The sequence below is a fragment of the Heptranchias perlo genome, chromosome 12 (assembly GCF_035084215.1).
Source record: "Heptranchias perlo isolate sHepPer1 chromosome 12, sHepPer1.hap1, whole genome shotgun sequence".
Classification (NCBI taxonomy): Eukaryota; Metazoa; Chordata; class Chondrichthyes; order Hexanchiformes; family Hexanchidae; genus Heptranchias; species Heptranchias perlo.
Window position 1 is genome coordinate 22,930,058 of NC_090336.1, and position 23,213 is coordinate 22,953,270.

At 42.0% G+C, this 23,213-nt stretch overlaps 1 protein-coding gene across 2 annotated transcripts in view; it reads left to right on the forward strand.

Moving 5' to 3' along the window:
• LOC137327890 (inner centromere protein A-like) overlaps positions 1-23,213 on the forward strand; it is a 54,854-nt gene that overhangs the window by 24,444 nt on the left and 7,197 nt on the right. For both annotated transcript variants that reach the window (XM_067993788.1, XM_067993789.1), the window contains exons 6-15: positions 116-185; positions 323-455; positions 2,339-2,384; positions 3,108-3,228; positions 8,219-8,353; positions 8,969-9,078; positions 13,490-13,610; positions 13,748-13,870; positions 20,001-20,194; positions 23,030-23,171. In XM_067993788.1, coding sequence (XP_067849889.1) covers positions 116-185; positions 323-455; positions 2,339-2,384; positions 3,108-3,228; positions 8,219-8,353; positions 8,969-9,078; positions 13,490-13,610; positions 13,748-13,870; positions 20,001-20,194; positions 23,030-23,171 — 1,195 coding nt within the window. The remainder of the gene's footprint in view (positions 1-115; positions 186-322; positions 456-2,338; positions 2,385-3,107; positions 3,229-8,218; positions 8,354-8,968; positions 9,079-13,489; positions 13,611-13,747; positions 13,871-20,000; positions 20,195-23,029; positions 23,172-23,213) is intronic.

A 23,213-nucleotide genomic window follows, 5' to 3' on the forward strand; every position in this document is an offset into this window, starting at 1 on the left:
GGTCTCTATAGTTAAGTTAGTAAAAGGCTAAGAACAGATCCCTTGCCTGACTTTCTAGTTGCAAAATGTTGTATGTTGTATGACATTTGAAAACAGCAATATCTTATCATTGCAGTGTTGAAGCAATTTCTAGCACTATCCTTGAACTTGAGCAAGCAAAGGAAGAAAAGCAGGCAGCCACATTGGTAGGTATAATACAAATGGCATTGCTTTTCTAAACTTTTTTGCAGTTGCATTTGTTTTTATTTAATTGGTAAGATGTGAGTAACTCAAATAGGTAACCACGTAAACTAGGGTTCTGCGTTACTTTATTTGTATACAGTTCCCTGAAAATCAAGATCGTAGATGCACACGAAATGCCACAAAAATTGCCATGAGCGATCTCGAGAAGGAGGTGGCAGATGCTGTGTCTAAGCCACAAGCTTGCAGAAGTTCATCAAGAATTCAGAGTAAAGGTTTGTAGTTGGTAAATTTTAAAACTTCAGTAGGCTGTATTTCAGTTTTTCTCTGGAGAAGCTCAACATAGTTGCATGATTTTATTTTCTGAGATGCTGTGCTTACTGATCTTTTCAAAAAGACTGGGCTCCCTGTATAAAATTCATTAGAGCTTGCAAATGCAATGGAAAATGGAATGTGTATTCCTAAGGTACTGAGCCCTAGCTACAGCTCAAATAAACAGCAAGGATTTTCTAACTCCTATAACTCTGGGGGCATTGACTCCTCCAAGAAATTGTAAGGAAATCATTTTACAATGGGCAATACAAGGGAGTGACTGTCAGTGTTGCGTTTTAATAAAAGTAACCTTTGCAGTGTTACAGCAGCTATATTTTTGTATAAATGGTACGAGTTACGAAGGAAACTTACTAACTGATGTAAGTGGCATACCAGTTTGGTTTACTTGGCAAATTTTATAAACTTGAGTTAACTTGAAAGGATGGATTCTTCGCTGTCAGTGGGTAAATTCATCGTGGTATATTACTGAGTCCTGCAGATTAGAAAGGTCCCAGTTCCAACCTTTGGTCTGTTTGGGAATGGGTCCTTAAGCTATGTAGAGGAAAATAAGCCAGGGTTGCTGCTGCTCTGATTTTGAAATGCAGTGTCCCCTATCGTAAGTTGCATGTGTTCGAGGGCAGGATCAGGATTGTTGCCTCCCACACCCTTTCCCAACCCACAAAAATACTGAAATGCTCACATTCACAGATGTCCCATAAAGAATGGTCACTTGGGCAAGGTATAAAAGGGCTGTTGGTGACCAGGGAATTCTATTCCAGCATTAAGACACTGCTTGCAAGCCAAGAGAAAATGACACTGCACAGTCTGTATCGGGCTATTTTACCTGGGAAGCTTGCATCATGGTAGAGCACCATTTTGTCCGTGCTTGATGCATGTGGGGCGGGATCCACAGTAGTGATCAAAGAGAGGAGAATCCTTTTTTTCTTCTTGTGCTTTCACTAGCTCCAGGGTGTTGAACACTTTAACATCCCAACTGCTGCTCTGGCTTGAATTGATTTTATATACCAGAAGTTGATCCTAGGAACCATCCTGATTTGGGTGCCTCAGTTTGTGCACTAAGTCATGTGATGGAGCTTTACATCTGTTTGCCTCAAAGATTGACTACAGAGTATTTGGGACCAATTCATTTTTGACAGGATTAGTTGAAACAGCTATTTTTGGGATGGGTGTACTTGACTAATGTAACCTTCTACAAACCTGTCTGGTTGGGGAGGTGATGTATAGCAATCTGGTTGCCCTTCAATAGTTTATGTAATGGCAGTCTCCATCATTGGGACCAATCTGCTAGTAGTTCAGTCAAGTTAGGACTGGCATGAAATTGTTTATGCCTTTGTGCTCTCCTCTCGCTGGCTCTTGAGGTCCAAGTTGAGTTATCTTGTTCCTAGTAGATGCAAGTCTGCAGTAAAGAGGTGTCTGTAGCATGGCATTAATTTGGGGTTTTGAAGAATGGGAGGAATTGGAAATTAGCAAGTTTGCACATGAGATTGGATCAGAGTGAAGGGGTTTAAGGATATTTCAACTGTCCTTTACCTGACCTGGGCGTGCCTGATGCTTCATGCCCAAAATGAGGGTGGTGGGACAAGAGCAATAAAGGAGAAAGAAAGGAACTTTATATTATCCAGGTCCATTCCAAAAGGTGTATACTGAAGGGTAATGGGTTGATACTTAATAGGAATTGAGAGAGCACCAGAATGAAAGCTACTGAATTAATGAGTGGAATACAATTGCAGTTTTGAAGCTGGCTAGTAGCAGTTGCAGTTGTTGAAGTAGGATGTTCTTGGCTGTTATCTTTTAGTATTTTGATACTTGTGTTTTAACTTCACAGACAGCAGCGAATCTGATAAACTGAACTCTGACAACCAGAGTCTTGGGTGAGTTTCTGTGTGGACTATTGTGTGCTGGGTTTTAACAGCTTAATGTCCTAAAGTTAAAAGCAGCACTTATCTGTGGTAATATGACCAGTACTCTACTATTAACTTGTATTTGTAGCTCCAAATGCCAAAATACAAGACTCCTGGTTGACTGTTCTGCACATTTCAGTGTTCATGTGAAGGGGGAGTGGGCTTTATATGAAAAATTCTGCTATGGTGGTATCCAAAGTTCTTAAATGGTCTGGGAATCCAAGTTCCCTAGAAGTGAGGATTTTGTCACAATTCTTGTTAATTTTATGAATGGTCATCCCTGCAATGTGGGAAAACAGTCAGATTCTTAGTCTGAGGTAGAGGGAGGCATAGTTTTATTAAACTGTTAAACATGAGGCATGAGATGAAAATCCTGTGCAACAATCTAAATGAAAGTGGATGAGTTTGGTCATTAGAAAGGCCTTTTTCCTGCCTCCTTGTGATTAGAAGTACATGAATGAAGAAGTGTAAACCCAGTGTTAAATATCCTTAAGAGAAAGGAGCCTTGAGTCAAGCAAGGATTCAAGTTCTGTAATGTGGACTGATTAACAATTTTTATTTAAACTATGTTTCAGAATGCTGTTGACAAAATAAAATGGCACAAAGTATAGGTTTACATAGGATCAGGTCATGCTGTTTGTTTTGGTCATCAGGTTTGGAGCATCACTAACTTACTATGTTGCTCTTTCTTAGACGGAAGCAGAGTTACAAGCGAGGAGTGGAAAATGTGTTTAATGACTCTGATAGGGTATTGAAACATGACGATTCTCCACCGCGTAAGAAGACCCCTTCACCACCTTGTCCTGCTAGCAAGGTAAGTCTTGCAAGCAATACCTTCTGTAATCTTTGCAATAACTATTTAAAAACTATACTTGTTTAACCTCCCCATTATCCAGTGGGTGGAAATGAGGGATGCTGTCTTTTTGTTGTTCACCTTAGCCTTGGCAGAACCATATAATCGTGCCCTACTCCTGCGCATTTTTTTCCCCCATATAAACCTATGAGGACAGAACAAGGACATTTGGTCCTGTGCCAGTTCTCTAGTGGAACAATCCTCTTTTTCTCATTCCCAAAAGCTATTATGTATTCTGCTTTCACTACTGTTTTGGTAGAGCATTACCTTAACTGCCCGCTGTATTGTTTAATATCATCTCTCTATCTTTTTTTTTAAAGTGATAAATTGATGTGTTCAAGGAATGGACTCTCAATCAATGGAAATTAATTTTCTCTACTTGCCCCTCAAATTTTTCATACTATTGGACACCAATTGGATCTCTTCTAATCTTCTAGTAACAAAAAAAACCCAGTTTTTCTAATGTCATAACCAAAGCCTTTTCATCCCTGGTAATCATCCTAGTAAAGCTTTTCTGAACACTATCCATTGCTTTGCCATCCTCCCTAAAGTAAGATTCCCAAAACTGGACACTTTTCTAGGTAAGAATGAATTTTATCCCATACTATCCTCCACCATTGTTGGCCTGACTGGTCTGTCGTTACCTGGTTTAACTTTTTTTCTCCTTTCTTGAACAAGGGTGTTACATTGGCACAACTTCCATGTCCAAGGATGTGTGAAAGATTGTCTTTGGAGTCTCTGCTATTTCCCCTGATTTCCTTCAGCATCTAGGATGTCTTTATATCAGGGTCTAATACCTTTTCTGCTTTTGAGTTCCACCACTTTTTTTTAGTACTTCCTTATCTATAGTCTCCTTCATCCTATCTAATTGCTCCTCCCCATGAACCTTTTCCTTCCCATTATCATATTTTTGAGACCCATGGCAAAGTAATCATTTAGTAACTCTTTTTCACTTATAATTGGCCCTACCCTTTAACTTTTTTTAAAACTGAGTCTGTAAAATCCCTTGCTGTTTCCCTTTATTTGTTAGTGTCTCTCCTTTTCTAATTTCTTTTCTTGCCCTCAACGTTCCTAATACAGATGAGACGTATTTCATAAGAACGAGGAAGACTATACAAAACATTGACAACTTTATTGGTTTACAAGGTGTAGCACAGTGCATAGAATTTTCACTCTTTTCACAATCCTATTTCATAGAATCATAGGTTACAGCACGGAAGGAGGCCATTTGGCCCATCGAGTCTGCCTCGGCTCTATGTAAGAGCAATTCAGCTAGCTCCACTCCTCCGCCCTTTCCCCGTGGCCCTGCAAATTTTTTTCCTTTCAAGTACTCATCCAGTTCCCCTTTGAAGGCTATCATTGAATCTGCCTCCACCACCTCCTCGGGTAGTACATTCCAGATCCTAACCACTCGCTGTGTTTTTAAAAAAAAAGTAGTTTTTCCTCATGTCACCTTCGGTTCTTTTGCCAATCACCTTAAATCTATCTCCTCTGGTTCTTGACCCTTCTGCCAATGGGAACAGTTTCTCTCTCTATCTAAACCCTTCATGATTTTGAATACCTCTATCAAATCTCCTTGCAACCGTCTCTGTTCCAAGGAGAACAACTGCAGCTTCTGCAGTCTATCCACGTAACTAAAGTCCCTCATCCCTGGAATCATTCTGGTAAATCTTTTCTGCACCCTCTCTAAGGCCTTCACATCTTTCCTAAAGTGCAGTGCCCAGAACTGGACACAATACTCCAGTTGTGGCCGAACCAGTGTTTTATAAAGGTTCACCATGATTTCCATACTTTTGTACCCTATGCCTCTATTTATGAAGCCCAGGATCCCTTTTGCTTTTTTAACTGCTTTCTCAACCTTCTATGATTTGTGCACATATACTCCCAGATCTATCTGTTTTTGCAACCCTTTTAGAGTTGTGCCCTCTAGTTTATATTGCCTCTCCCCATTCTTCCTACGAAATGTATCACTTCACATTTTTCTGCGTTAAATTTCATCTGCCATGTGTCCGCCCATGCCACCAGCCTCTCTATATCCTCTTGAAGTCTATCACTATCCTCCTCACTGTTTACTACCCTTCCAAGTTTTGTCATCTGCAAATTTTGAAATTGTGCCCTGTACATCCAAGTCCAAGTCATTAATATATATCAAGAAAAGCAGTGGTCCCAGCACCGACCCCTGGGGAACACCACTGTACACAACCCTCCAGTCTGAAAAACAACCGTTCACCACTACTCTCTGTTTCCGATCCCTTAGCAAATTTTGTATCCATGTTGCTACTGCCCCCTTTATTCCATGGGCCGCAATCTTGATGATAAGTCTATTATGTGGTACTTCATCAAACGCCTTTTGAAAGTCCATATACACCACATCAACTGCATTGCCCTCATCTACACTCTTTGTTACCTCATCATAAAACTCTATCAAGTTAGTTAAACACGATTTGCCTTTAACAAATGCGTGCTGGCTTTCCCTAATCAATCCACACTTGTCCAAGTGACTGTTAATTCTGTTCTGGATTATCGTTTCTAAAAGTTTCCCCACCAACTGAGGTTAAACTGACTAGCCTATATTTGCTGGGTTTATCCTTACACCCTTTTTTGAATAAGGGTGTAACATTTGCAATTCTCCAGTCCTCTGGCACCACCCCTGTATCTACGGATGTTTGGAAGATTATGGCCAGTACCTCCACAATTTCCACCCTTACTTCCCTCAGCAACCTAGGATGCATCCCATCCGGATCGGGTGACTTATCTACTTTAAGTAAAGCTAGCCTTTCTAGTACCTCTATCAATTTTTAGCCCATCCAGTATCTCAATTATATCTTCCTTAACTGAGACTCTGGCAGCATCTTCTTCCTTGGTAAAGACAGATGCAAAGTACTCATTTTAGTACATCGGCCATGCCCTCTGCCTCCATGAGTAGATCTCTTTTATGGTCCCTAATCGGCCCCACCCCTCCTCTTACTACCCGTTTACTGTTTACATGCGTGTAGAAGACTTTTAGATTCCCTTTTATGTTGGCCGCCAGTCTATTCTCATACTCTCTCTTTGCCCCTCTTATTTCCTTTTTCACTTCCCCTCTGAACATTCTATATTCTGCCTGGTTCTCACTTGTGTTGTCAACTTGACATTTGTCATACGCCCCTTTTTTCTGTTTCATCTTACTCACTATCTCTTTTGTCATCCAGGGAGCTCTGGCTTTAGTTGCCCTACCTTTCTGCCTCTTGGGAATGTGCCTAGACTGTACCCGAACTATCTCCTCCTTAAAGGCCGCCCACTGTTCAATTACAGTTTTGCCTGCCAATCTTTGATTCCAATTTACCCGGGCCAGATCTGTTCTCATCCCATTGAAATTGGCCCTCCTCCAATTGAATATTTTTACTTGAGTGGTCCGTGTCCTTTCCCATAGCTATTCTAAACTTTGATACTATGATCGCTGCTTCCTAAATGGTCCCCCACTGACACTTGCTCCACTTGGTCCACCTCATTCCCTAGAACCAAGTCCAGCAATGCCTCCTTCCTCGTTGGGCCGGAAACATACTGATTAAGAAAGTTATCCTGAACACATTTCAAAAATTCCTCCCGCTCTGTGCCCCTTATTATTTATTATCATCTCCGTCTGTGTTAGGATAGTTGAAGTCCCCAGTTATCACTATATAGCTTTTGCACCTCTAATTTCCCTGCAAATTTGCTCCTTTTATATCCTTCCCACTAGTTGGTAGCCTATAGATTACACCCAGTAGTGTAATGGCATCTCTTTTATTTCTTAATTCTAACCAAATAAATTCTGTCCTTGACCCCTCCAGGACATCCTCTCTCTCCAGTACTGCAATATTCTCCGTACTCGAGCCCCTTTTCTCCACACCCCACCCACCCAGTCCTTCCTTTCTTTCCTTCCCTATTTTTCCTGAACATCTTGTATCCAGGGCTGTTTAGTACCTATTCCTGCTCTTTTTTTAAGCCAGGTCTCTGTTATCACCACGGCGTCATATTCCCATGTGGCTATTTGCACCTGAAGCTCACCAACCTTGTTTACCACATGCACTGTAAACCAGTCTTAGATTTTCTTGTACTCTTTGTCTGATCCCACTTAATACTGTACTATTACTTGCTCTAGTGCTATCTTTCTCCCCTGATCTTTTGTGCCCCTTATTTCTCCTTTCCATTGCTACATCCTGGTGCCCATTCCCCTGCCAAATTAGTTTTAAACGCCGCCCCCCCCCCCCCCACTGCACTAGCGAACCTCCCTGCGAGGACGTTAGTCCCAGATGCGTTGAAGTGCAACCCGTCCGGCCTGCACAGGTCTCACCTTCCCCAGAACTGGTCCCAATGCCCCAGGAATCTAAAACCCTCCCTCCTGCACCATCTCTCCAGCCACGCATTCATCAGCTCTATCCTCCTATTTCTATGCTCACTAGTGCATGGCACCGGGAGTAATCCGGATATTACTACCTTTTTGAGGTCCTGCTTCTTAATCTCTTTCCTAACTCCTTAAAATCTGCCTGCTGGACCTCGTCCCCTTTTCTACCTATGTCGTTGGTACCGAAATGGACCACAAGCTCTGGCTGTTCACCCTTTTCCCCCCTTCCAAAGAATGTTCTGCAGCTGCTCAGTGACATCCTTGGCCCTGGCACTTGGGAGGCAACATACCATCCTGGAATTTATGTTGAATATATATACATTCAACATAGTTTGATGCTGTGCTTGGAAGGAAAATTCAACAATGCTACAAGGCTCGACATTTAAAGTGAATAAATGAAATACTTCTGGTTCTATTTACCGCTTGGTGCTGAAATAAGATTGCAATCCTTGAGGATTAAGACTTGTATTTTTACCATCAATTTTGTTTCTCTGTTTAAGCTGCTTTATAAATGAGTGATTGTAAATGTTTCTCCTCCCACTCCCTTCATCTAGCATACAACACTGAACAACAATTTGCTTTTTTTAGGTGGTTCGACCAAAGCACAAAAGCTTCCTCCATGCGGTTCAGAAAAATCAACTGCTAATGACTCCTGTGTCTGTTGGCCGCACAATGGTGCAGTCCTTCATTAAACGCAACACTCCACTGAAAGTTGATCCCAAGGTATGTGCATTCTGCCTCCTCTTTAGAATGTTTGCATATCTTTGTATACAAGGAGATCTGAGGATCCATGGAAGAATGAAGTCCTCAGCTGGCTACTAGTGGAAGAATTGCTTTTTAAAAAAAATTGGCCTTGTATTTAACAATATTGTACTGCTTCATAGCTTTTTTTTAAACTTCCTCCTTGGTTTAACAGTGTAAGTATTAGAAGTATCCTTACTGACTGGATTTGGAGGGTTGGTATGAACAGGTTTCGAGCATCCTGGGAATGGCCCTTACCACATCATCTTTCTGGTACTCTCATTGAAACTTTATTATCCTACTTGTCCTTGGGAGCTGACCACTGAAGATGTTTTGCCCTGTGGGCTTCTGGTTATCCACAAACAATTTGGGAGAGGGAGAACTGGTTAGATAATGGAGAAACCAATTGTAACTACATTTGATTTTAAATGTGAATCTAAATTAGTGTACAATGGACATCACCAGATCCAACCCACCCTCCCAAGGTTTTCCTCTTTTTAATGGGTAATGTATCACTACTTGTGCAGTGAAATAAAGTTTAAAAAATCACTGTGTGTGTGATCCAGCTGCCTGGTAATTGCCCCCTGTATATTTTAGGAAAAGGAGAAGATCCGCCTGGCAAATCTAAAGAAGAAACAAGAGCAGGAGGAAGAAAGAATACAAAAAGTAGAGGAACAGAAGAAACGCAAATTAGAAGCACTTAAAAAGTAAGCAAATGCGCTGTAGATTAATATGGATCTGAATACACTATTCCAGTCTGGGGCTAGCTGAGTAATAGAATACATCTGATAAAGCATGTCTGCATTAAGAATATAATTATTTGAGGAAACTTTTTTTGTTGCCAGTTTTCTTTCTGTTGGATTGCCATTTCATTTTTTTCCTTTTAAATATGTTTCTTGCCCTGCTGGCTCCACATATGGCCACATCTTTCACCCCCTTCTAAAATGAGACTTAAAGGCATAAGATCCCATGGCACAATTTGAAGAGAAAGGAATTCTGAGATCCTGGCCAGCATTTTTCCTTCAACCAACACAACCCAAAAGTAAATTCTCATTTGCTATTGGTGAGACCACTTCAAAATAATTCATTGTATAGTAAGTACTTTGGAGAGTGATGAGCTGCTATATAAATGTAAGTTCTTTTAACAAATGTTGGTTACAAAGCAGGAACTGAATCTTTGTTCCTGAATGCCTTAGTTTTTTAAAAAAACTCCACTATTACTCATTTATTCTATCAAATTTTATGTTGGAGGGGGAAGGGTGCCTACTGAACAGTTGTGGAGATGGAAAAACTTAGTAAAGACTAGCATTGCAGTTTAACCAGAACTAGTGGCCTCAGTTTATAATTGGATATAAAATTATGTAGTCTTGAAGCCTGCTCTAGTTTGGTAGTCAGATTCTAGTTCTTTTAGAACTCAATATTTATGATTGGATTTGAACAAACTCCTTTATTGAACATTATACTCCAAAACCTTATTCCTTAAGACTCCACTATTGAAGTATCTTGGGTGGGTAGTTAAAATGACCATGTAAACATTCTGCAAATAAAGGGTATCTGAACTGAGTTAGCTGATCTCCGCTGGAGTTGCGGTACAGTGCTATATTCCCGACTACCAGGTTTACTGTTTTATGGAATGTCAAATTCTGTTTATTACAAGATTTGTACCAAGATTTACAGATCATGTTCTGTGATTCAGTCTGTGTGAAAACTGTGAATTGGTTGTCTTGCTGATGACTATCCACTAACTCTTCATCAGATGAAAAATTTTCCAGCAAATGAAGACTGGATTAGGCTGGACTATGATGCCTTCCACAGTCAAATAATCTACTGACAGTTGTTGTCTAGACTTACCAAGGCTAGCCACTTGGATGAGGTACTAGAGGGCTACTAACACTGGTAAAATTACCCCAGCAAGAGTCTGTATCTCGAGGGAGGGTGGCAGATGACTGATCATTCCTTAGAACTTTAAGAAAATACAAAATAATTCTTATTTTGAGTTCAGTTGTGATGTCATTTCAGTGGACATGAATCTCCCTTCAAATCTCATCATGCTTTTTAGTCAGTTTCAGGAGTTTGTTGGAATTGTCATACTGACTTGATTACTGTAATCCTCCAAATTGGGAGTGCCCAAGCTTTTTTTGTTTTGGATGTATTCCTCTTTTTTTCCAATACTTCTTCCTACTTGGCCAAATGCTCCTCACTCCTGCTGGAGTATGGTTCCATGGGAATTGGTAGCTTTCTGATATCTTGCCCAAGTGGCCATTTGTAATCCTTGACAGTAAGTATTGACAGGCTGTTGGACCATGGAGACGGATATATCTATATTTAAAGTCTTGAATAAGGCCCCAAACTTTTGTTCATGCTGTCATGATTTTTGGTCTGTTGTCAACTGTCACAATGAATCATAGAATCATAGAAGTTACAACATGGAAACAGGCCCTTCGGCCCAACATGTCCATGTCACCCAGTTTATACCACTAAGCTAGTCCCAATTGCCTGCACTTGGCCCATATCCCTCTATACCCATCTTACCCATGTAACTGTCTAAATGCTTTTTAAAAGACAAAATTGTACCCGCCTCTACTACTGCCTCTGGCAGCTCGTTACAGACACTCACCACCCTTTGAGTGAAAAAATTGCCCCTCTGGACCCTTTTGTATCTCTCCCCTCTCACCTTAAATCTATGCCCCCTCGTTATAGACTCCCCTACCTTTGGGAAGAGATTTTGACTGTCTACCTTATCTATGCCCCTCATTATTTTATAGACTTCTATAAGATCCCCCCGAAACCTCCTACTCTCCAGGGAAAAAAGTCTCAGCCTATCCAACCTCTCCCTATAAGTCAAACCATCAAGTCCCGGTAGCATCCTAGTAAATCTTTTCTGCACTCTCTCTAGTTTAATAATATCCTTTCTATAATAGGGTGACCAGAACTGTACACAGTATTCCAAGTGTGGCCTTACTAATGTCTTGTACAACTTCATCAAGACATCCCAACTCCTGCATTCAATGTTCTGACCAATGAAACCAAGCATGCCGAATGCCTTCTTCACCACCCTATCCACCTGTGACTCCACTTTCAAGGAGCTGTGAACCTGTACTCCTAGATCTCTTTGTTCTATAACTCTCCCCAACGCCCTACCATTAACGGAGTAGGTCCTGGCCCGATTCGATCTACCAAAATGCATCACCTCACATTTATCTAAATTAAACTCCATCTGCCATTCATCGGCCCACTGGCCCAATTTATCAAGATCCCGTTGCAATCCTAGATAACCTTCTTCACTGTCCACAATGCCACCAATCTTGGTGTCATCTGCAAACTTACTAACCATGCCTCCTAAATTCTCATCCAAATCATTAATATAAATAACAAATAACAGCGGACCCAGCACCGATCCCTGAGGCACACCGCTGGACACAGGCATCCAGTTTGAAAAACAACCCTCTACAACCACCCTCTGTCTTCTGTCGTCAAGCCAATTTTGTATCCAATTGGCTGCCTCACCTTGGATCCTGTGAGATCTAACCTTATGTAACAACCTACCATGCGGTACCTTGTCAAAGGCTTTGCTGAAGTCCATGTAGACCACGTCTACTGCACAGCCCTCATCTATCTTCTTGGTTACCCCTTCAAAAAACTCAATCAAATTCGTGAGACATGATTTTCCTCTCACGAAACCATGCTGACTGTTCCTAATCAGTCCCTGCCTCTCCAAATGCCTGTAGATCCTGTCCCTCAGAATACCCTCTAACAACTTACCCACTACAGATGTCAGGCTCACCGGTCTGTAGTTCCCAGGCTTTTCCCTGCCGCCCTTCTTAAAGGCACAACATTTGCTACCCTCCAATCTTCAGGCACCTCACCAATGTGGCTCTGTCGAGTGAGTTATTGAAGTCTCTGCTTGAACTCCACCACCATCATGTATTCAATAAGCCCATGTGTTCATTAATTGACTCTGGACAACACTATGGGCAATTTACGTTTAAATACAGTCTCCTGTAGCACTGCTCTTGGTATGAGTCAGAATAGGCTGTTACGAAGAGGTGCTGGGAAGGACTATAGATTGAGACTGAGGTTTTAAGTGCAGCTGAAGGAAAGTATAGGATGAGGTCAGGGCGGGCTGTGACTCATTGTCCTATGCCCCATAGTATATTTTTTTCTGCACTAGTCTGAGAACAAGGAAGTTATTTTTAAAATGCTTATGGCAACGTAAACAAATAGTGCTGGTTCCCATATTAGTGCTGGGAACCAGTGAAGAGAGGCGGTAGGTTCAGAAGTGTGGTGGGGACCTGGGCAAGCCAGAGATTTTCCAAAGGACCTAAATTAGAGGGGCTGAATAGCTGTGAAGAAACGTGGCCATGGAGTGGGGGTGGTGTTTGGAGACTGGAGGTAGGAAAGCAGTAGGGGTTTTGTTAAAGGGGAGAAGTAGGCCCAGCAGAAGCAGCTGAGGGAAGCAGGCATGTGCTACAGTTAAATGCCCCGTTTGATCAAGTATCAAGCCTCTGAGGTCGGGGCAGCATTAGAGGATTAGAGCAAAAGGAATAGTGGGGACTTTATTAAAGCAGGATGGAAGAGGAGCAGTAGGCCTCAGAATGGGTGTTTGAGGTGGGGTGGGAGGGGTGCAGTTCCATGACAATGGAGAGGATCTGAGTACGAACGGTTGGAGAAGAGTGTGGCAGGCAAAGGCTGAGGGAAGTCACCATGAAGGCAGTTTGAGTAAGTGTGTCTGGGCTTGAAAGAAGCATGGTAGTGCCCAAGTGGCTGAAAATTAAGCCTGGGCGAGGGCAGCCAAGAGGCTGGAAAAGAAAAACAGATGTGCAAAATCAAATTTGAAAAAAGTCTTTCCTCTACAGGTAGTAAAATAGTGGATAGAGTTGAGAGTTTAGAAATTTGCCTACAGTGGAGTCTAATAGCTGAAGCCTTCAACTGCATTAACAATTGGTGTAGCAAAATTGAATAAGAAATGTTGATTCATGACCACACAGTGTGGTTTGTTGAAAGGAAGTGCATGCCCTATGCAAGATATGTTCTATAATTATTTTTTCCATACACGCTTCTCTGAACAACAATTCTGAATCTAATTGCTGATTTTTAAAAAATTTTTACCTTGTACAGAAAGCGGGAGATGCAGCTGAAACGTGTTTTGGAAACTCGTTCCCGAGTTGAACTTCAAGAAGAGGAGAGGAGAAAGAAAATTGAACAAAAACTTTCTCAGCTTGATGGGAAGAATGAAAAAGTATCTCAATTCTAATACTGCCTAAACATAGAATATTGCAAGTAACCCAGGCATCAAACATGCACTTTAATTTCCCCTCTACTTAGTACACACATTCACTTAGCGGGATTGAAATAGCATTCTGTATTGCTTTACAGGTACGTGAGGAAAGATTTGCTGAAGAAAAAGCAAAAAAGAAAATAGCTGCCAAGAGGATGGAAGAGGCAGAAACTCGAAGGCGGCTGGAGGAGGAAGCCCGAAATCAGAAATTGCAACAGCTGGTATGGCTGCTGTACCATTTGAAGTACCTTTTTTTTTTTATTCACAATTACTTCCTTTCTTTCCCCTCCCTCCTTGGAGAAGTGATGACCCTTGCTGATATATGGTTCCATGGCTGCCAGTGGTGCTTCCGTACTGTGTTCAAGTGGCAATTCATGTTGAGCCTAGGAGGAGTGTCAGCAAGCTATTTGATCACGAGGATTTCTTTTTCAATTTGGCATAATGACATTCTAGTGCCACAGCTGCTGCCCTAGCTGAGATTGGCTAACTGTATATAGGCTGGGCTTGAACCTGGGTCCTTTTAGTCTGTATGGTTCAGTACTGCTTTTACTCACCAGGCCATCAAGTAAGCTATTATAACACCTTTTTATATTTTTTAAACTTTTCAACTATTTAACTGCGATGCATTATTTGAGTTAATTGGCAACAATGTTCACCAGGAGGTGTAGGAGAATAGCCTGAGCTAGCTGACATTTCTCACCCAATGGAATGTAAAGCCTGTCTATAAAGCATCCACATGGACTATCTGTATACATTCTCCAAAAATTACTGTATTAAGGAGATGCAGCTTACTAGGGCTATGTTCTGTTCACTCAGCTTTAACAAGAATAGTAACTCTCCTAGAGCACACAGTAGTTGTGTTTTATATGGGCTATAATGAGCTATGGTAGTTTTGGTATCACATGATGTGCTATTGATGAAATGAGATTAAGTTAATTATGAAGAACAATGATTATCTTTTGACTTTTTTGGATCTTCTGAAAATTGGGACATTTTTCTGTTTGGGAGGGAGAAGAGACATTTTTTAAAAATAGATCCCTTTGGATATATATTGGACCTAGATGTTAGTGAAATATTTTACTTGGTATCTCTTGTGTTTCCCCTCTCCCGTATTCCATTAAACAAGGGTAAGATGTTATTTTGTGCTAGGGTAGTTTGGAGGCCGTCTTCGTGGAACGCAGTCTACGATTTTTTAGAACAATAAGTCGAGGAACCAACGAGGGAACAGGCTACTTTAGAGCTCATACTGTGTAATGAGACATGTTAATTAGTAACAGGTAATTAGTAATCTTATAGTAAAGGATCCTCTGGGGATGATAGAATTTCATGTTGAGTTTGAGAGTGACATAGTTAAGTCTGAAACAAAGTCAATGATGTAGGTATGATGGGTGAGTTGGCTAAGGTAGATTGGGAAATTAGATTAAAAGAGGCTTACAATGTTGTCAAGAAGAGTAGCAAGCCTGAGGATTGAGGGTTTTAGAAACCAGCAAAGGATGGCCAAGAAATTGACAGAGGGAGAAAATTGAATGAGAGTAAACTAGCAAGAAATATAAAAACAGATTGTAAGAGCTTCTACAGGTACGTAAAAAGGAAAAGATTAGTGAAAATAAACGTGGGTCCCTTAGAGGCAGAGACAGGAGAAATTATAATGGGGAATAAGGAAATGGCAGATACATTAAACAAATACTTTGTATCTGTCTTCACAGTAGAAGATGCAAAAACATCCTGGAAATAGTGGGGAACCAAGGGTCTAATGAGAGTGAGGAACTTAAATTAATTAAGATTAGTAAAGAAAAAGTACTGGAGAAATTAATAAGACTCAAAGCCAACAAATCCCCTGGACCTGATAACCTACATTCTAGGATTTTAAGAGGTGATTGCAGAGATAGTGAATGCATTGGTTTTGATCTTTCAGAATTCCCTAGATTCTAAAACCGTCCCTGTGGATTGGAAGGTAGCAAATGTAACTCTGCCAATCAAGAAAGGGGGAAGAGAGAATACTGAGAACAATAGGCCAGTTAGTGTGATATCAATAGTAGGGAAAATGCTAGAATCTATTATTAAGGGTGTAGTAACAGGGCACTTAGAAAATCATCATATGATTAAGCAGAGTCAACACGGTTTTATGAAAAGGAAATTGTGTTTGACAAATCCATTAGAGTTTTTTGAGGGTGTAATTAGTAGGGTAGATAAAGGGGAACCAGTGAATGTAGTACATTTTGGATTTTCAAAGGGCATTCGATAAGGTGTCACACAAGAGGTTGTTACACAAGATCAGGGCTCATGGATTGGGGGGTAATATATTAGCATGGATTGGTTAATGGTAAGAAAACAGAGTAGGAATAAATGGGACATTTTCGGGTTGGCAGGTTGTAACTATGGGGGTGCCACAAGGATCAGTGCTTGGGCCTCAGGTGTTTATAATATATATCAATGACTTAGATGAGGGAACAGAGTGTAATGTATCCAAGTCTGCTGACAATATAAGGCTAGGTGGGAAAGTAAGTTGTGAGGAGGACGCAAAGAGGCTGCAAAGGAATATAGACAGGTTAAGTGAGTGGGCGAGAAGGTGGCAAATGGAGTATAATGTGGAGAATGATAGAATAGAAAAGCAGATTTTTTTTTTAAAGTGAGACACTAAGAAATGTTGGTCAGAAGGATTTGGGTGTCCTTGTACATGAATCACCAAAGTTAACATGCAGATACAGCAAGCAATTAGGAAGGCAAATTGTATGTTAGCCATTATTGCAAGGGAGTTGGAGTATACGTGTAAGGTGGTCTTGCTGCAATTATGTAGGGCTCTGGTGAGACCACACCTGGAGTACTGTGTACAGTTTTGGTCTCCTTACCGAGGGAAGGATATACTCGCCTTAGAGGCGGTGCAACGAAGGTTCACTAGATTGAATTCTGGGGTGAGAGGGTTGTCCTTTGGGGAGAGATTGAGTAGAATGGGCCTATATTCTCTGGAGTTTAGAAGAATGAGAAGTGATTTCATTGGACCGTATAGAATTCTGAGGGCTTGATAGGATAGATGCTGAGAGGCTGTTTTCCCTGGCTGGAGAGTCGAGAACTGGGGGTCAGTCTCAAGATAAGAGGTCGGTCATTTAGGACCGAGATGAGACTTTCTCACTTGGAGGGTTGTGAATCTTTGGAATTTTCTACCCCAGAAGACTGTGGATACTCAGATGTTGAGTATATTCAAGACTGAGATCGATGGATATTTGGACACTAAGAGAATCAAGGGACATGGGGTAGTGGAGTTGAGGTAGACGATCAGCCATTATCTTGCAGAATGGCGGAGCAGGCTCGAGGGGCCATATGGCCTACTCCTATTTCTTATATCCATGGAAGCTGATAGTCTCCTGGTACCTCACCCAAGTGTCTCTTTTTCTTGAGCCTTGAATATACTGGCATACCAATTGGAGTTACTGCACCCTATCCTAGGTTTCTTAATTTTGCTATCGCATCAAAAGAGGTGTTTAGTAATTAAACATTTGGACCACCCCACCAAACCTCAGCACACCTGTGTCAACAAAGTCAGATGCTTGTAACCTCTTTATTATATGCTATAATGTCCGAAGACAGGGTTCTTTTTTCTTTTAATTCCGCCCCCTGCCATCATGGGGTGGTAAGCTACTGCGTGATGTATCATTTTCCTTTCATTTGAATATCTAACTATAGGAACTCTGGAGTACAAGTAAGTGGACTGTTTTGGAATTTTTTTCTACCATCTTCAGATTTTGTTTACGATAACTCAGACTCTTCAACTGTTTCAACAGCTCTTTTAAAGACTTGTAAAATGCACCATTTGTGGTATATGGTTCTTAATTTAGTGATCATTTTTTAAATTCATTCATGGGATGTGGGTGTCACCGGCAAGGCCGGCATTTATTGCCCATCCCTAATTGCCCTTGAGAACGCGGTGGTGAGCCGCCGCCCTGAACTGCTGCAGTCCGTGTGGTGAAGGTTCTCCCACAGTGCTGTTAGGTAGGGAGTTCCAGGATTTTGACCCAGCGACGATGATATATTTCCAAGTCGGGATGGTGTGTGACTTGGAGGGGAACATGCAGGTGGTGTTATTCCCATGTGCCTGCTGCCTTGTCCTTCTAGGTGGTAGATATCGTGTGTTTGCAAGGTGCTGTCGAAGAAGCCTTGGCGAGTTGCTGCAGTGCATCCTGTGGATGGTACACGCTGTAGCCAATGCGCACCGGTGGTGGAGGGGGTGCCAATCAAGTGGGCTGCTTTGTCCTGGATGGTGTCGAGCTTCTTCAGTGTTGTTGGAGCTGTACTCATCCAGGCAAGTGACACTCCTGACTTGTGCCTTTTAGATGGTGGAAAGGCTTTGGGGAGTCGGGAGTTGAGTCACTCGCCGCAGAATACCCAGCCTCTGACCTACTCTTGTAGCCACAGTATTTATGTGGCTGGTCCAGTTAAGTTTCTGGTTAATGGTGACTTCCCAGGATGTTGATGGTTGGGGATTTGGTGATGGTAATGCCGTTGAATGTCAAGGGGAGGTGGTTAGATTCTCGTTTGTTGGAGATGGTCATTGCCTGGCACTTGTCAGGTGCGAATGTTACTTGCCCCTTATGAGCCCAACCCTGGATGTTGTCCAGGTCCCGCTGCATGCGGGCACGGACTGCTTCATTATCTGAGGGGTTGCGAATGGAACTGAACACTGTGCAATGATCATCGAACATACCCATTTCTGACGTTATGATGGAGGGAAGGTCATTGATTAAGCAGCTGAAGATGGTTGGGCCTAGGACACTGCCCTGAGGAACTCCTGCAAGCAATGTCCTGGGGCTGAGAAGATTGGCCTCCAATAACCACTACCATCTTCCTTTGTGCTAGGTATGACTCCAGCCACTGGAGAGTTTCCCCCTGATTCCCATTGACTTCAATTTTACTAGGGCTCCTTGGTGCCACACTCTGTCAAATGCTGCCTTGATGTCAAGGGCAGTCACTCTCACCTCACCTCTGGAATTCAGCTCTTTTGTCCATGTTTGGACCAAGGCTGTAATGAGGTCTGGAGCCGAGTGGTCCTGGCGGAACTCAAACTGAGTATTGGTGAGTAAGTGCCACTTGATAGCACTGTCGATGACTCCTTCCATCACTTTGCTGATGATTGAGAGTAGACTGATGGGGTGGTAATTGGCTGGATTTGATCTGTCCTTTTTGTGGATAGGACATACTTGAGCAATTTTCCACATTGTCTGGTAGATGCCAGTTTTGTAGCTGTACTGGAACAGTTTCGCTAGAGGCACGGCTAGTTCTGGAGCACAAGTCTTCACTACAGTGGGGATGTTGTCGGGGCCCATAGCCTTTGTTGTATCCAGTGCACTCAGCCGTTTCTTGATATCACGTGGAGCGAATCGAATTGGCTGAAGACTAGCTTCTGTGATGGTGGGGATATCGGGAGGAGGCCGAGATGGATCATCTACTCGGCACTTCTGGCTGAAGATGGTTGCAAACGCTTCAGCCTTTTCTTTTGCATTCACGTGCTGGACTCCGCCATCATTGAGGATGGGGATGTTTACAGAGCCTCCTCCTCCCGTTAGTTGTTTAATTGTCCACCACCATTCACGACTGGCTGTGGCAGGACTGCAGAGCTTTGATCTGATCCGTTGGTTGTGGAATCGCTTAGCTCTGTCTATAGCATGTTGCTTCTGCTGTTTAGCATGCATGTAGTTCTGTGTTGTAGCTTCACCAAGTTGGCACCTCATTTTTAGGTACGCCTGGTGCTGCTCCTGGCATGCTCTTCTACACTCATTGAACCAGGGTTGATCCCCTGGCTTGTTGGTAATGGTAGAGCGAGGAATATGCCGGGCCATGAGGTTACAGATTGTGCTGGAATACAAATCTGCTGCTGATGGCCCACAGTGCCTCATGGATGCCCAGTTTTGAGCTGCTAGATCTGTTCTGAATCTATCCCATTTAGCACGGTGGTAATGCCACACAACACGTTGGATGGCGTCCTCAGTGCGAAGATGGGATTTCATCTCCACGCGGACTGTGCGGTGGTCGCTCCTACCAATACTGTCATGGACAGATGCATCTGCGACAGGTAGATTGGTGAGGATGAGGTTAAGTAGGTTTTTCCCTCATGTTGGTTCACTGCAGGCCCAGTCTGGCAGCTATGTCCTTCAGGACTCGGCCAGCTCAGTCAGTAGTGATGCTACTGAGCCACTCTTGGCGATGGACATTGAAGTCCTCCCACCCAGAGTACATCCTGTGCCCTTCTTGGACCGCTCTTGTTCTTGGCAGGTGTTCAGTATTAACTGCTTGGTTCAAATTCTGATAAGTTGAGAACAATTGTCTGAGGATACCTTTAATCGGTGCTTACCCACACAGGAGGAAGAACGCCAAGAGCTGCTCCAACACAAGAAGGAGGAAGAACTGGAGCGGCAACGTAAAATGGCAGAAGCCAAAAAGGTTCAAGAGCAGCGGCAAGCTGAGCTGGAGAAAGAGCGACAGCGTGAGTTGCAACTAGCCGCAGATACAGAGCGAGAAAGAAGGAGGGAACAAGAGCGCATCCAGGCAGAGAAGTATGTAGCCTTAAAATTCTGCAGTTCTTATCACTGCTCGCATTGTAGATAAAATTACTCTTAAAAATTCAGTGCTTTAATGTAAGAGTACCTTTTGCGGTACTCTTCGTTCCCTCAACTCCTACCACTGTGGTAGTTTACCTAAATATTATACAGCTCAAAATACTCAACATGAACCCAGGTTTGGAAGGAGAGAACCTATAGTAGATATAGAATGAAATCATCACACCCACTATTGCACTTTCCTGAAATGCTGGTGACCGCACTGAGTGTAATGGGCTATGCTAATGAGATGCTCATAGTAAGTGTTTGATACTTGCAACTTGAATTGGCAAGCTGGCAAAAGTGCTCCAGCTCTTAAACTTTTCTCATAACTCTTAGAAGGTAGACTTAAATGTTTATATTTTAAATGTGGACAACAGCTTTTTTTCCCCATTCAGCGCTCTCCATATTTCCAATCTTGGTGGAAGGACAGACTGATTTTTAGGTGGATCAATGTCTCTCTTTTTGGTGTTGTGGTTGGTGTAACTGCAACCAGAATAGTTGTTTTAAATTAGTTGTGGTAATTAGAGTGCTGATTTGCTGAGGAATTTATACTGCCTTGCCAGAAGGTGAGTTTGAGCCTAATGCATAGTCTAGCAGTCCTGGTTCAGTAAGTGATCACTGTTCCATATCAAAAGGACAGGTAGTTGGAGCAATGTGAAGTTTGAATGCTGACATTCCAAGTAGACTTTTTGGATTAATGGAGGCAATAAAGGTTTAGCAATCGATGGCTTAAATGCTACTTGAGCAATATTAATTCTGTTGCCATTCCAATCCTTGCTTTGTAGCGAGGATGGAGTAGATACAATAAAAGGTTGCAGAGACATCATAGTTGATTCTGAACTTAACTGAAACTGTTTACTATGCATGTTCTTTTGTAAATAAAAGCTAAATGTTGTTGTCTTATTGCAGTACCGTTATCTTATGACTTAGTTGGAATGGTGTGCTCTGTTGTAGACCTGCAATTGGTAAGAAAGCTGGACTATAATCTTTGTTCTGTCCTGGATAGATTCATGTTTTGTGTTGTGCATGTACCCATTCAGGCAAGTGATGTGTATTCTATCACACGCTTAACTTGTGCTTTGGATGGTGGAGAGGCTCAAGACAAGAGTGTGATTGAATAATCTAGTTTTTAAATAAAACTGATCTCTCTATATTCCTGGTGTTTCTTATACTACTGTATGGTCAGCATCTGTTATAACCTCACTGGAGCAGAAGTTCTGACTCATTAAGTCAACAGAGTCTTTGTTCCATTGTTTTTTGGGATGGGGAGGGGGCTGTGGAGAAATCATGGTCTTATTGTCTCTTCTCTCATATATTCTTTAAAGCTGTTTGCACACTCAAAGTAATAAGGATAGTATTGCAGAATTAATTCTGACTGCACACCCTTTTAAAACATTAGTTCCTTGTGGGTGGTTCCTTTCCATTTTACTGCCTGATTCAAGCTAGTTGAATGTGTTTGGAATATAGCTAGATATAGTTAGGGAGCTGGCTGAATTACAGTTTAAAGACTGAACTTTAGAAACCCTCCCCAAGTTTGCCAATGACAAAGATTGGTGGCATTGTAAGTAGCATAGACAGAGCATAAAATTAGAGACACTGATAGATTAAATGAGTGGGCAAAACTGTGGCAGATGGATTTCAACGCAGTTAAGTGTGAGTTCTTCCATTTTGGGCCATAAAAGGATAGATCTGAGTTTTTTCAATGGTGAAAATCTGGGAACAGTAGCAGTCTAAAGAGATTTAGGTGTCCATGTACACCGATCACTAAAATGTAGTAGTCAGGTACAAAAAATAATCAAAAAGGTTATTGGAATGTTAGCCTTTATATCTAGAGGGCTAGAATATAAAGGGGAGGAAGTTTTGCCACAGCTATACAAAGCTAGAGTACAGTTCGGGCACCACACCTTAGAAAGGATATACTGGCCTTGGAAGGAGTGCCGTGTAGATTCACCAGAATGTTAGCAGGGCTCCAAGGATTAGATTACGAGGAGAGATTGCATATCTAGATTTATATTTCCTGGAATATAAAAGGTTAAGGGTGATTTAATTGAGATTTTTGGGATTTTGAAAGGAATTGATAGGGTAGATAGAATTTTTTTCTGCTGGTGGGGGAGTCTAGAACAAGGGAGCATAACCTTAAAATCAGAACCAGGCCATTCAGGAGAGAAGTTAGGAAACACTTCTTCACACAAAGGGTGGTAGAAGTGTGCAACACTCTCTCAGAAAGCAGTAGATGCTAGCTGAAGTAACAATTTTAAATCTCAGATCAATAGATTTTTGCTAGCCAAGGGTATTAAGGGATATGGAAACAAGGCAGGTGGATGGAGTTAGGATACATATCAGCCATGATCACAATGAATGGCGGAACAGACTTGAGGGGCTGAATGGCTTACTCCGGTTCCTATGTTCCAACTGTAACTCTGAAAGCAAAGTTTTTTTTAAGCTCATCTACCTTTTACAAATTGCCAAATTTGTACGTCTTGATGTGCGAAACTGCAGTGTTCATTGAACAGAACCTACAAGCAGCGGAACCGATTCAACAACACTAATAGAACACTCCTCCAATATAAGCAGTACAAACATGAACAAATGAAGGGCTCTTTTTTCAAAGGTTCAAGTCAAGTATTACACTGGTTAGGTGTTTACATTTAATGGGTGTCTGATGTGTATCATTTCCTTCCTTGCTGGAGTTTGGTAGTCTCCAGTTGGTAGTCTCCAGTTAAATGTATTGCTGTCAAAATATAATTGTGCAAGACCTAGAATGAATAGCATATGTAACATTTTAAACAGAGAACGTGAACGTCTGGCGAAGGAAAGAGCCCTACAATTACAGCGAGAGCTAGAGCGAACAGCACGGGAGGATGCTGCATTGCAGGCTCAGCAAGAAAAGAAAAGGCTTCACAAGGAAGCACAAGAGAAAGACAGAAAGCAGGTAAGGGGCCTCATCTTTATGGGAATCCAGTATCTTTTCCCC